The sequence below is a fragment of the Phalangium opilio genome, unplaced genomic scaffold (genome assembly GCF_054372755.1).
Source record: "Phalangium opilio isolate 3A_F unplaced genomic scaffold, DU_Popi_V2 ptg000009l_1, whole genome shotgun sequence".
NCBI classification, from domain to species: domain Eukaryota; kingdom Metazoa; phylum Arthropoda; class Arachnida; order Opiliones; family Phalangiidae; genus Phalangium; species Phalangium opilio.
Window position 1 is genome coordinate 2,831,762 of NW_028324146.1, and position 14,453 is coordinate 2,846,214.

Here is a 14,453-nt window from a genome sequence, read left to right on the forward strand (position 1 = left end):
TTTATTTGAAACACTTGCTTGGAAATGAGCAGAAACTAAAGGCATATGAAAAACCCCTCCCCCCTTCCCAAGTTGGCTGTAGCTCGACCTTAATTACTCGGCCCCTGTCTGACACAAATTTCCCTGACACTTACTAAAAATTCGAAATTTCCCTGAATTTTCCAGGTTTTTATGAACCCTGTTAAAGGTTTTCCCTGACGCGTGGCAACCCTGCACTCTTATTTTTGTATGGCAAGCGCGTTAAGACGATTATAAATAAAACAAAAGATTTTAGTTACTATAAAATGCCTTTACTCACATCAACATCATCATCATCATGATCGACACAAGTAAAACTTTCACACATTAAAAATTGGTAGTACTTATATTTATAAAAGGGGGATCGGTTAAGAAGTAAGTTTGATTAACAACACGCATACTTTTTTTGTTTGTATTTTAAATTATAAACTTACTGTCTACAGTAGGCCCATTACTAAGCAACATTGTAGTTCTACCACCAGCCGAGACAACGGCGCTAGATGTCGCCGCTGCCATCATTTCAACCGTTTTGGCGCTGTTGTTGTTGCACGAGGTAATACTGCTGTGGCCGTCATTGACCAATCCGGATGAAGAGCGAATCATCGCGACTGGCGAAGAAGAAGAAGAATTAAGAGTGGTCGTTGAGGAAGTCACCAGGGAATTTAAAATCCCAGACATATCGCTAGGACTTAAAACAGCCGAGACCGCGAATTGAGCACTCGCGGAATCTAACGACGTAAACCGAGACGTTGTATTAAAAGAATTGGAATGGTCACCACCAACACCGCCGCCTCTCCGCGGAAGATTCCGTTGCTGCGAATTTAAAAGTTTCTGACCACTAGCGGCGATAATTGTTGTTGTTGTTATCGAAGCGTCATTTGATAAACCTAAGGCCGCCTCTTCGCTTTTTAACCTCTCGAGTTGTTTACGCTGCATTTCAAACAGTTCTTCCCTATGACTTTGAAAACTTTCGAGGTTAAATTCGGTGGTTGAAGAGGAGCTACCACCGGCACCACCACCAGTACCACCAGTGTTATTACTATCACAATCACCCGGTCTACGAACGTACACCGTTGAACGACTGGATCCGACACAATCTACGTTTTCCCCGCCCGTGTTAAGAAAGACGTCACTACTAAACGGCGCCGATACGCAACTGCTTATTGACGATGAAATACCGCTACTACTTAGCACGTTACTGTAATTTGAAGGATAGTCCGTTCCATTTTCGTCATCTGGGTCGATTAAATTATCGCTACACTCGTTGGGGTACGATATTTCAGGTCGAAAATGGAGCCTGGAAATTAAAATTTACGAAAGAACTTTGTAAATATGTAACGGTAGTTACTAGGTCGCTCTGACCCGCGAAATAGCTTTAAAGTACGGATTGTAGGATTTGGACCGTTACAAATACTTAAGCATTGTTCTCAGGGAGCCCAACATAGGAATAACGGGATTTTTTGGCTTATAGGAAAAAAAATGTAATTAGGGGATAAAATTTATAAATTACTAGCTGTTACCCGCGGCGTCGCTCGCGTGTAATAAGAATTTCCATCAAAATGATACAAAGAATGGGTAGATTTTACTGATTCGACTAATATTTTCGTAGCACCCTAAGAGCGAAGGCCCTCGGCGTTGCCCGTCAGCCCCTAGGGATGCATTTTTTATTACTTTACAGGCGGACATTATTCCATAAAGAAGGGTTTTTAAGTATTTGGCCGCCATTTAAAAAGATGGCTACAAATCGAACGCAAAAGACCATTCAACCCGTCTATAGGTTAAAGGAAACCAGTGTACTAAATATTTGTGAAATCGGTTAAAACGCGCGGACTTTGTTGCATAGAGAAGATTTTTTACATTTCTGGGCGCCATTTTTTAAGATGGCGGCGGATTGAAAAAAATCTTTCTTAGTACGCGCCTACTACCAATGAGTAACGTTCCCGCAAATTTTCAGCCATCTAGGGCAAGCGGTATGGGCTGGGCGGTGATTATCAGTCAGTCAGGACTGACTCATATAGCTCAAACGTCATCACATGCGACCTACTGACGCGATGATTATTTCTACTTAACACCATCAATTATATTGTAAAGTTAGACTTTGTAAAAAAATGGAGGATCCCTTAAAATGATAGGAGAATCAACAAATATATAGGACTTTATAGGATTTATAGGACAACTTGGCTCCCCGTTACCCGGATAAAAAAAAGGAAGATAAACACATACCATTCATTTTTAATTTCGGAAAGAAATTCATTGGCAGGTTGTACGACTCCATTTGGCGGGGAATGTGGATGAGTCAGGTCAATATCTGACCAGTGGTCGTCTAAAGGCGTCCACGCTCTGTCTAATAGTACTCGACCGCCTCGGCCTATCCTACGACGGGCGAATCCGATACACCTTGGCCTGGGTAGGGATAGCGACGTCAGACAGTAACGGAACTTCTTATCTCCAAGACCACCTTCTTCGGGACTACACCATGGCCAGTTCCCAACTTTACAAACGAGTGGCTATAATAATAAAAGAATATTTATCAGTGGATTAATTTTGTTCTTATTAATTAAACCGCGTTAAAAACTATTAGGATAATGTATGTCTTATAAGTAAAAGCATAAGTTCATAGGGTATGCTCCATAAGTTTGTCCAGACTATTACTAGCAGGGTTCATACAACTTTTGGAAAACAAATTTCCCTGAGATTTCCAGGTTTTTCCCCATATACTTCCCTGAATTTTCCAGGTTTTTCCCCATATACTTCCCTGAATTTTCCAGGTTTTTCCCGTATATGGAGCAAATGGTAACCAAGGAGGGGGGCAAATATGACTATTACACACTCAAAGGACATCCCCGTATCTCTAATATAACCAGAGTTATGAGCCTCCAAAGTATAGTGTAATGTTAATCCTATGGAGAGTATGTTTACGAACATCTTGCTTAATTTACTCTCCCCTGTTTGACGTAAATTTCCCTTATTTCCCTGAATTTTACTAAAAATTCTAAATTTCCCTGAATTTTCCCTGAGGTTTTTGTCAACTATTTATTTCCCTGATTTTTCCAGGTTTTCCCTGTTTTCCAGGTTTGTATGAACCCTGACTAGGCACTGTAGACACGTGCCTAGGGGTCCCGGAGCTCAGTGCCCCCCCCGAACGCCTAGTGCCCCCTACCTTACATAATTGGTAAACAGGTCCTTATGATGACGCGCGAATAAATTGTAGATGCTATATACTACATAGTAGAAAGAAAGATTGAAACTTACTGCGTGGTAATTTGTAAATTTCTTCCGCCTAAAGGCAAACTGACCATCTGGATCATTCTCATCTTCTTTGTCTGATGGTGACGAGGACTGCAATCAAAATAAATCCATAAAGACGTTAAAGTATAAAAACTCAAACAAAAAAAATTCCTTCTCCTATGCCCCGCCTCAATAAACACATTTTTCCCGACTTTCATCCAACTTTATTTAATTCCCTGACCAGAGCCTCCGATAAATCTAGGCCCGTGCGTGTCAATTTTTATATGGAGAAATATCCAGTTTCATAGAGGAAATATTTTCACCCAAAATGTATACTAGATGGCGCTTTTTTAAGTTGCGAAGGGGGTCTTCCATAAATTTTTGTTGATATTTTAGGGGCCAATTATAAAAATTTTATGAACGAGAAAGGTTTCACCCTTAAATTAACGTAATTGTTTTAATCGCTATTTATTTTTTATCGAATCCTTTGGTTAGATTGTGTGGACAAAAGAATTAATTATGAGATTTTAACATTGTTGTTTTTTTAGTAAAACAAAATGTATTGAATTTGCTAATTCACAGTTTTATTATACCATAAGAGGAATTTTTTTACTCCTTCGTAACCTTCCATTTTTTAACCTTAACTTTTTTATCCTTTACTTCTTTGGCACGATTGTTTAATAAAGGTCTTCGGAAATTTTCTAAAATATTTTTTTTTTACTATCCGCGACCTCGGCTTCACCGCTCTACGTCTATGCCTTGCCCTAATATTGTGGCAGTCGACGGGGTCACGAGGCTGAACTTATTTTTTATTTTACGGAACTAAAAGCGCCCCCAAGCGAGAAGACACGGCGAACTAAATTATTAGTTAAAAAAATATTCTCGTTTCGCGATAGGCACGGGCCTAGATCATGAACTTTAAAACTTTCATCCGGTAAAATTATATTCCCTGATTATTCAAGGCTTTCCCTGTTTCCCGAGAAATACTTGGTATTTGAATTGAATCTCACAAAAACCAGAAATTTTCTCCACTAAAATCAATTTTCACGAACATTTGAGCTATTCATATTTTCCCCCAGGAACCCTTTCAAGATTTTCCCCCAGGAACCCTTTCAAGATTTTCCCCAAGGAAACCATTTCAAGATTTTCCCCAAGGAACCCTTTGAAGATTTTCCCCAAGGAAACCATTTCAAGATTTTCCCCAGGAAACCATTTCAAGATTTTCCCAAGGAACCCTATCAAGATTTTCCCAAGGAACCCTATCAAGATTTTCCCCAAGGAACCCTTTCAAGATTTTCCCCAAGGAACCCCTTCAAGATTTTACCAAGGAACCCCTTCAAGATTTTACCAAGGAACCCCTTCAAGATTTTACCAAGGAACCCCTTCAAGATTTTACCAAGGAACCCCTTCAAGATTTTACCAAGGAACCCCTTCAAGATTTTACCAAGGAACCCCTTCAAGATTTTACCAAGGAACCCCTTCAAGATTTTACCAAGGAACCCCTTCAAGATTTTACCAAGGAACCCCTTCAAGATTTTACCAAGGAACCCCTTCAAGATTTTACCAAGGAACCCCTTCAAGATTTTACCAAGGAACCCCTTCAAGATTTTACCAAGGAACCCCTTCAAGATTTTACCAAGGAACCCCTTCAAGATTTTACCAAGGAACCCCTTCAAGATTTTACCAAGGAACCCCTTCAAGATTTTACCAAGGAACCCCTTCAAGATTTTACCAAGGAACCCCTTCAAGATTTTACCAAGGAACCCCTTCAAGATTTTACCAAGGAACCCCTTCAAGATTTTACCAAGGAACCCCTTCAAGATTTTACCAAGGAACCCCTTCAAGATTTTACCAAGGAACCCCTTCAAGATTTTACCAAGGAACCCCTTCAAGATTTTACCAAGGAACCCCTTCAAGATTTTACCAAGGAACCCCTTCAAGATTTTACCAAGGAACCCCTTCAAGATTTTACCAAGGAACCCCTTCAAGATTTTACCAAGGAACCCCTTCAAGATTTTACCAAGGAACCCCTTCAAGATTTTACCAAGGAACCCCTTCAAGATTTTACCAAGGAACCCCTTCAAGATTTTACCAAGGAACCCTTTCAAGATTTTCCCCCAGGAACCCTTTCAACTTCCCACGATTTAAAAAATGTTTCAGACTCACGGGAGACAGAGCTTCATCGTCAGAACTTAGAGCGTCGGACAAGAAGTCTAGCGTCTCCAGTTGTGGAGGAAGAGACAGATGTGGCTGTGCATGTGGAATTTGAATATCTTGTTTCTTCTGCCGTTTCGTGTACTGCCTTTTCTTTTGAGGCGCCCCCTCTTTCATCTTTGATATGACTCTGTTGCTTTCTAATTTGCCCGCAGTCTGATTATTGCTTTGTAGAATGTAATTTGACCTGGCATGTTTCATTGCTGAAACTTCAGCTAGAATTTGGCCACTGAAATCACCCGCTTGATGCCTGCATCAAATAAACGATATTTAATTTTTTTGGCCCATTTTAATTCCCTGATCTTTTTCGTCTATTTTAAAAATTCCGTGGACTATTTCTTACCCATTTTATAATTCCCTGACATTATTTCACCCACTTTTTAAATTCCCTGACATTTTTTCACTCATTTTCTTAAATTCCCTGACATTATTTCACCAATTTTTTAAAATTCCCTGACATTTTTTCACCCATTTTTTAAAATTCCCTGACATTTTTTCACCCATTTTTTAAAATTCCCTGACATTTTTTCACCCATTTTTTAAAATTCCCTGACATTTTTTCACCCATTTTTTAAAATTCCCTGACATTTTTTCACCCATTTTTTAAAAATCCCTGACATTTTTTCACCCATTTTTTAAAATTCCCTGACATTATTTCACCCATTTTTTAAAATTCCCTGACATTATTTCACCCATTTTTTAAAATTCCCTGACATTATTTCACCTACTTTTAAAACAACCTGAGATTTATTCACCTAATTTTAAAACAACCTGAGATTTATTCACCTAATTTTAAAACAACCTGACATTAATTCACCTACTTTTAAAACAACCTGAAATTTATTCACCTAATTTAAAAACAACCTGAAATTTATTCACCTAATTTAAAAACAACCTGACATTTATCACCTACTTTTAAAACAACCTGAAATTTTTTCTCCCTCAAATAAATTTCCTTAACCATATATCAACTTTCCCCTGACCCGCGTCAGCCCTGATTTTAATAAAAAAAAAAAAAAAAAAAAAAAATCATACCTCTTTTCAAAGATCTCTATAGTAAGATGAAGATGTTCTCGTTTCGTTTTCTCTCTGCGTTTCACCATTTCTAATAGCGTTCTAATAAAATAGAGCACAAATAGAATATATTGAAGTTAGAAACATAAAAGGAATGAGAAGCTTCGTTAGAAAAAACCTCTGATTTATATAACAAAAGATAGAATTAATTTCTGTGAATTCAAAAATATCAAGCTTTTAATTGACTCCGATTTCTGCTTATTTGGCTGCAATATGCATTTTTGAAAATGCTTCATATGAAATTATTTCAAATCCGCTTTTTATGAAAGGCTAAAACGTTTCCCGTACTCCGACGTCACGGATATATTTTTCACGCGAGATGGTGCCACTCTCTCCTCTATCAGACCCAGAGTTTAGACTGGCGAGAAGCTCGAGACGCCGCCTATAGGATTCCCGCGCTTTTTCCCCCCTCACGTCATAGTGATGTCATCAAACAGGCAAACAAGCTCGACAAGACAAAATTATTGATATATATATTGAAACTGAGTTTTCGTGATTCAATTTCAATGGATTTTAAAAATAGAAACTTTGGTTCAATTATATTAAAAACTTGATATTTTGAAAGTAGAGACTTGAAAGTGCAACATGATACCACTTTCGTGGGAAAATATGATATGAAATTGTAAATTCGCATTCCCCTTTACAGGACACAATTTTAAATAAAACTAATATCCACTTACACTGCCCTGCTGAGATCCCTCCTCAATTTCAGCATTTTCTCATAAGAAGCTTCATCATTCTTCCGATTCTACAGAAAAGAAAAAGGATTTAATTTTTGTACAACTGGGACTAGGCAATTCGGGCTTAACTCCGCCCCCAACGCCATTATGGTATGTTTTATTTTTCAAGAATGAAAGCTATATAGGCCCCTCTTGGTATGTTTTTTACGTTGCATGGCGTAGTACTGCCAAGTCCCTATACCCTGAGCAAGCAGAAGGACTCCGACTCGCTGTCGTCTAACTCACCTTTCTAGTCTGCATTTTTTCAGTCCTCCGCCTAAAAGCAACGTATGGATTGCTATTTGTCGATCCATCCCGTTTCTCGGTTTTTACTGTAGGTATTAGAGGGTGTTGCTGAAATAAAATGAGACGCCACGTGACATTAGTAGCCAAATATGTCAAGATTAAGATTAGACTTAAATCACTCCTAATTTTGGGAATAATCAAATAACAACCGAATTAACCTAAAAAGGCAAATAGAACTAACAGAAAGTAATTAGGCACAGTGCACGTAAGTCAATAAAAAACCTTTCTTAGTGTATTCGCAGTAAAATTATGTTTACAACGCCAAGTCTCGCTTTCTCACTATGTTCTATGGCCGTTGCTTATTTGAAATTTCTCTCCCCAGATAATAGCAATTTCAGGGTTCGGACGAAATTATTATATTGAAAATGCCTTAAACCCCTGACTTCCTGCTTATCCCTGACCATATTTTGCCAATATCCCTGACCATTTTAAGGTGTTTTCTCCTTCAGGGTTCATACAACTTTTGAAAAACGAATTTCCAGGTTGTTACTCATATACTTCCCTGAAGTTTCCAGGTTTTTCCCCTATATGGAGTATCCTATGGAGCAAATGTTAACGAAGGAGGGGGGGGGCAAATCTGACTATTACATAATCAAAGGATATCCCCGTATCACTAATATAACCAGAGTTATGAGCCTCCAAAGTTGGGTGTAATGTTAATCCTATGGAGGGGATGTTTACGAACATTTTGCTTAATTACTCGGCCCCTGTTTGACGCAAATTTCCCTGATTTTAACTAAAAATTCTAAACTTCCCCGAGGTTTTTGTCAACTATATATTTCCCTGATTTTTCCAGGTTTGTATGAACCCTGACCAGAGTCCACTTCATCACCCTTGGCTTGATGCATGATATGATTTACCAAACGAAATCCCTGACTTTTTCCCTTATTTTCCAAATCCCCGACTTTTCCAGGTTATCCAGGTTCCGTACGAACCCTAAATTTGGCTTTTGAGGAATTCACGGAATGTTTTAGAATATTTTTGCCTCTTGGATACAATCATAGATTTCGTAGTGCAAAATTGGTAGTAAATATAATTTAGTTTGCCAGCATACTCGCGAGTTATTGAAATGTATACCATTAGGGAGTGTTAAATATTTCATTCCCTTGATTAGAGGCAACCTGAATCATGCACTCTCCCTACTACCTCTATTATTTCTATTTGCCTTTTGTTTAATCTAATCTATATAATTTCTATTCTATAAAAAGTCAAAAATTGTTAATAGAGACCAATGCGAGTCCAATTCTTTTTTTACTGAGACTAACGAGTCTAAATTGAAAATAGTAAGTAATAACTAAAAATAGTCCCTTATTTACTAAAAACTAGTAACTAATTATAATAATAATAATAATCTAAGCTTTGTCTATGAAGGGATTTCCGCACTAAGCCTGTGGCTTGTTTACAGGTGGGTCCCTTTACAATGCATAGGGGGGGGGGGTGGCTAGCCCCTATGCCACAGCTAACCGACAGCGCCCTATACTAACTATTACCGTTAACCTCTGCAAGTTGTAATGGAAAGGAGAAACCGGGTTAGACCGCGGAGGAAAACTCCTTTTAACAAGCGGGGAGAGAACTTGCAAACTCTACGCAGAAGGATTTCTTCCCAGATTTTCACCCGGGATCCTCTTGCTGCGAGGCGAAAGCGCTAACCGCTACGCTACGCCACCCCACCTTATAATTGAGTTTATGATAAATAAATAAAATTGCTTTCAAAAAATTATTTTAATGGAAATATCACAAAAGAACCAAAAGAGCTATCTCAGTTGTGACGCGAGTGCCTAGGTAAAACGTCACGCGACTAGCTTTGTCAGTTGGTACCGCTTATGTTCTATGGGCAAATAGCATGGGTGACGTCACACTAAGGCTTCTGAGATAGCTCTATAGACAACCTCCTATATCTTAGCCTTTGGTAGCCTCGTGTAAGAGCGCCTGCACTGACAAGTGATAACGCAGCCACGGACTGTGGAATGCAATGCGTTATCGTTTATAGCAAATGTCAAATAAAGCTATATCAGTCTTTGCCTGCATTGTGTAGCAACATAGCCTACTCGATCACGCGCTGCCAAACCCAAGATGGTACAAAAAGATGTCATGTAGCAAGTTGCTTTACTTGACCTCTTGCGAAGAAGAAATGGACATGCCAAACAAAAATTGACTAGTTCAAAGAGAGGGAAAAATAAAAGAAGACTCGCATAGGACTCGCAAATTTCCAGGAAAACAGGTTGTGAGGCCTAGTATTTAATATAAAGTATATTCCCTAGTCTTACAACTCATCTTTTGAGTCCAATATACTTTCTTTATGTTAGTAAACCAAGCCAGCTCGCTAAGATCAGCTAGTGAACAGTTTTAGCAACTAGCTAGGTTGCAGAAAGTACGCAATAATCTGTCCTTGCGGCAGAATACGTAAAACCCTGTGATCTTACGAGTCTAAGTCTTTTGTTCAGCCAATAGTCGTAGACGGCTATTATGAGATCATCGTCTTCCTTGAGCAGAAGTTTGGCTTCTTTCAGCGTCACAACTTGCTGTCCGCTACTTTTTTCCAGTCTGTCCATAATTTCCTCAAATTGAATCGAAGTAATTTCCATTTTTCGCGCTTGTTGATTTATCCATTTTTCATCTTCAGAATCCATATCATAATCCGGGATGTCCTGGTCCATGGCAAAAGCTGTACAACCAAAAATATGAATGTTAACACTTTCACGCGTTGTTTGTAAAGGAGAGTAATTTGACAGGGTTGCACAATTTCAAACAACTCTTAGACTCAATTCCTAGTTGACTTTTCAGTAGTTTTCCCTGAATTGTTTTTCAGGGTTCATACAAAATCTGGAAAATCAATTTCCCTGATATTTCCAGGTTTTTGCATAGGTTTTTCCCCCTGATATTTCCAGGTGTAAGAGCCCCTAATTTTATAGAGTATGCTAATAACACTACAAACATGGCCTTGAGAGGACTCAGAGCCTCAGAGGGACCGCGAGTACCGCTGGAGCCATCTCTATGGCTGGAAATTATTATTATTAAATTATACGAAAATTATTTTTCTTTCAGCTACCTCGATCGAAAATAAACTGAATTGGGCGAAAAGTACACTATCCTCGTAAACTTCCCTGACATTTACTATTTATTTGAAATTTCCCTGATTTCCCTGACATTTACTATTTATTTGAAATTTCCCTGATTTCCCTGACATTTACTATTTATTTGAAATTTCCCCGATTTCCCTGACATTTACTATTTATTTGAAATTTCCCTGATTTCCCTGACATTTACTATTTATTTGAAATTTCCCTGATTTCCCTGACATTTACTATTTATTTGAAATTTCCCTGATTTCGCTGACATTTACTATTTATTTGAAATTTCCCTGATTTTTCCCTGACGTTTGACGCAAAAATCAATTTCCCTGATATTTCCCGGTTTTCCAGGTTTGTATGAACCCTGTTTTTTTTGCCAAAAGGAGATTGTTAACACACGATTCGTACGAAATTTTCACATTGAAAATCCCTGATTTTTGCAGGTTATCCCTGACCAAATTTTGCCTATATCCCTGACCATTTTAAGGTGTACACCAAAGCCCACTTCATCACTCCACGCTCATATTTAGCATTGCACGAAGAACGGGTTCATATACCAAAATAAAATCCCTGACATATCCCTGACTTTTTAGGAAAATGTTTTAAATCCCTGATTTATTCCCGTATTTTCCATATCCCTGACTTATCCAGGTTCCGCACGAACCCTGTAAAAACAGCGTACTTTAAAGAATATTATTTTTACCGCTAAAATAATTTTTCATGACTCTGCTAGAATTTTTAAATTTTCCGTAATCTATTTGGCCCATTTTAATATTCCTGTCTTTGTAAAAAATTTCGAACTTTTCCCAAAAATTACTTAGACCATTTACAAATTCGATAACTATCTAGGTTTTCCCTGACTGTCTTAAAGCAAAGCGCGGGTCACGTGGTTCCCCTATTAGTTGACTTTCCTTCAGAACTCCGGTGGTATATTATTATAGTAGAGTGCTGTCAGAAGCGCCGGTGTGACGTCACCCATGCTGTTTTCCCATAAAGAAAAAACGGTAACTGTCATGGCCGCCCATTGCTAAAAGCAGACTCGTGACGTTTAACCTTGGATCTGACGTCACAACTGACAGCACTCTGTACTATTTCAAATTAGAAAATTACCGAGCCCTGACTTTTCATGACACTCCACAGCATCTTTAAATTATTTGACTTTTCCAGATATTGTAGCAACCCTTAAGATTTTCCTCCAAAAATATTTAAATATATTACGCTGCATGTGTATAAGTTGCCGAGGCATTTTGTAGTTTCCTGGGTAAATGTTTTCATAGTCCTCTTCATTTGCGGTGTAAACTTCGGGAGTTGGAATAACAAGTTCTCCTGTGTGACCAAATGCTTGTTGCGCTGATATTGCCCTTTGAAGATGGTGCTCCTAATAACCACCAGCAATAAAAAGTAAAAACAATTTTAGATAGGAACGTAACGGAAGATAAAGCTCAAAGGAACCCTGGATATTGTTTTGTTCCGTTTCAAAGGATTTTATAGGACAAAATATTAGGTTATATAGGAAAATATAAGAGTAAATTATTTATCATAATAGGGACTTGGCAATTCGGGCTTAACTCCGCCCCCAGCAGCGCCATTATGGTATGTTTTTTTACAGAATGAAAGCTACATAAGCCCCTCCTCCTGGTATGTTTTTAGCACTAGTGGAAGGTAGCGTGACGTTTCATGACGTAGTAATGCCAAGTCCCTATTGCAGGAATATTATTGGCGTTAAATTAGGCTATTTAAAAAATACATTGAATTTCGGAATGGAAATTTGGATTCGAGTGCAAGTACGCAATTGCCGAGTTGCCTTGTCAAATTAAAAAAAAATTATTACATACACTGAAGGGTACCCGAATTACTTTGTTACTAAACAACAGCAATTACATTAGAAAATGAAAAATACAAGATTTTACGTTATATTTTACGAAGATACAGCTGAATATAGGATAGGACTAAAATATGGGATATTATAGGAACAATGGGCTCTCTTTTAAGGTTGAAAAAACAGTTGCCAATGTAAGTGTATCATTTTCAGCCTTTTCTGAGAAAAAGAGAATGTTCATTGCCGTAGCAGTCTGACAACTTTATTCAACGGGTTATGTCTCGTCTGTTATTTTTTTTTTCAAACCCGCGGCAACTCAAGTCTTTTGGACAATTTTACCATCTATTGACATTACTCATGCTAACATTAAACTCGAAATAATTAAAACTGAACACTTAAAACCATTAATTATTGCTACTTAATCTAACAAGAATTAAAACTTAGTCTACAGCCACAATTTTGAAAATACCAATTTCCCTGTTTAAAGAAGGTTCTATCATAATTATCATAATTTAATTGTGATGTATTCGGTAGAGATGCGTTCTCGAGCATAGAAACGCTCATTCCTTCCCTTTTAGAAGTAACAAAACCCTTTGGCTGCTTCGTGTTGTAGAAAAATAATGAAAAACACGGTTTTACAAAACACTCTCGTAGACGCTAACGTTACGGCTACAGTTGTATATAATGCCAGAATTAACTCAGTTCAACAACAGAAAGCGCCAAAACAAACATATATGAACACCAGTATCACCCCAAAAGTATTTATTCCCCTGTAGGCTTATTACCCTGATAATCGAACCCCTGTTACGATTATGACAGCGTTCTAATACAGAGCTATGCTAATAATGAATTTATATCAAGTATGTGTAGTTTTAAAGGAAGCTAACACACCAAAGAACCCGTTGTCTAAATGATATTAAAATTAAACCTCAAAAACGTATTTTAATTTGTAAACACAATGCTCAGGCAATAGGTTAGCTGTCACCAGTAGATGGCGTTAAACACATTCTATATATCTACATCTAGTTATGCTTCATAGCTAAGCCTAGGCTGCATTAGTTTAACGACGATTTAATGAAACACAATTAATTTAATGGGGTTAACAACTTGGCAAATGCATTTCCCTCTATTGGAAGGACATGTATGGAAAGTTTTACAGTCGGCCTAATAAACAGTAGTGTGTAAAAAAGGAAAGTGTTTTTCGCCATTTGATCAGTGAAGTTTGAGAGATCCCGCCATAATCAATAGAGAACCAATGAGATTGAAGCACGAAGCCTTTGTTCACAAAGGCGTAGAACACTTACACATTCTTCTTCTTTTTCCATTCCTGTGGGCATTTGAGGGACTGCCCGATTTATCGCGGCAAAATCGGGCAAATCCGGCACTTCTTCCGAACGATAAACGGGCATAGGCTTCGAGGCGTCCAGCGCCCTAGCCCTAAACGACAACTTACTCATGTTGAAGCTTTTACGGTCTCGGTTTAAAACGCGCGAAACGAACACCACGAGGTATACTTTAACTAGGGCCGAAAAAGCTATTTTGAGCCCGCGCTTACGGCTCCAAGCACTCGTAATTACCGAGGATAATGTTTTACTCGTTTTCCATCGTAGAGTAATTATCACCAAACTGGTGAATATCGAAAACACGTTGTTCTTCATTCATTCTCCTCCATTTTCTCGAGGATGGCATCCATTCCATCCCATAGCGCATTGCGATCTACTTTCTCAGTGACATCTATGCAAAAAGCGCCTAACTATAATACGGGTTTTAAAGTGGAAACTCAAAAAATTCTAAATATATTAATATGGGCCATTTATATTATAATTTAATTTGAAATTAATTATTAAGCAATCATATGTTGCAAATGTTGAGTTTTTGCTAAACGGAAATAGTAAATTTTAGAGATGGCAGCGTAAAATTAAAAAGGCGGCATTCTTGTCTAGGGCTGTGCGAATCATACTGAGAATAGGACTTTTTAAACTAATTCGTCGAATAGGCCTATCA

General features: G+C 38.0%; 1 protein-coding gene across 1 annotated transcript in view; it reads right to left on the reverse strand.

Annotated features, from left to right (window-relative positions):
• E(Pc) (Enhancer of Polycomb) overlaps positions 1-14,167 on the reverse strand; it is a 31,325-nt gene extending 17,158 nt beyond the window's left edge. Inside the window, exons 1-10 of the mRNA XM_089846566.1 lie at positions 13,754-14,167; positions 11,849-12,008; positions 9,983-10,224; positions 7,500-7,607; positions 7,215-7,282; positions 6,496-6,576; positions 5,413-5,710; positions 3,271-3,357; positions 2,242-2,525; positions 453-1,315 (exon numbers count right to left, since the gene is read on the reverse strand). Of these exons, the coding sequence (XP_089702692.1) occupies positions 453-1,315; positions 2,242-2,525; positions 3,271-3,357; positions 5,413-5,710; positions 6,496-6,576; positions 7,215-7,282; positions 7,500-7,607; positions 9,983-10,224; positions 11,849-12,008; positions 13,754-14,107 (2,545 nt within the window). The 5' untranslated portion in view covers positions 14,108-14,167. The remainder of the gene's footprint in view (positions 1-452; positions 1,316-2,241; positions 2,526-3,270; positions 3,358-5,412; positions 5,711-6,495; positions 6,577-7,214; positions 7,283-7,499; positions 7,608-9,982; positions 10,225-11,848; positions 12,009-13,753) is intronic.
• Positions 14,168-14,453: the final 286 nt, after the last annotated feature.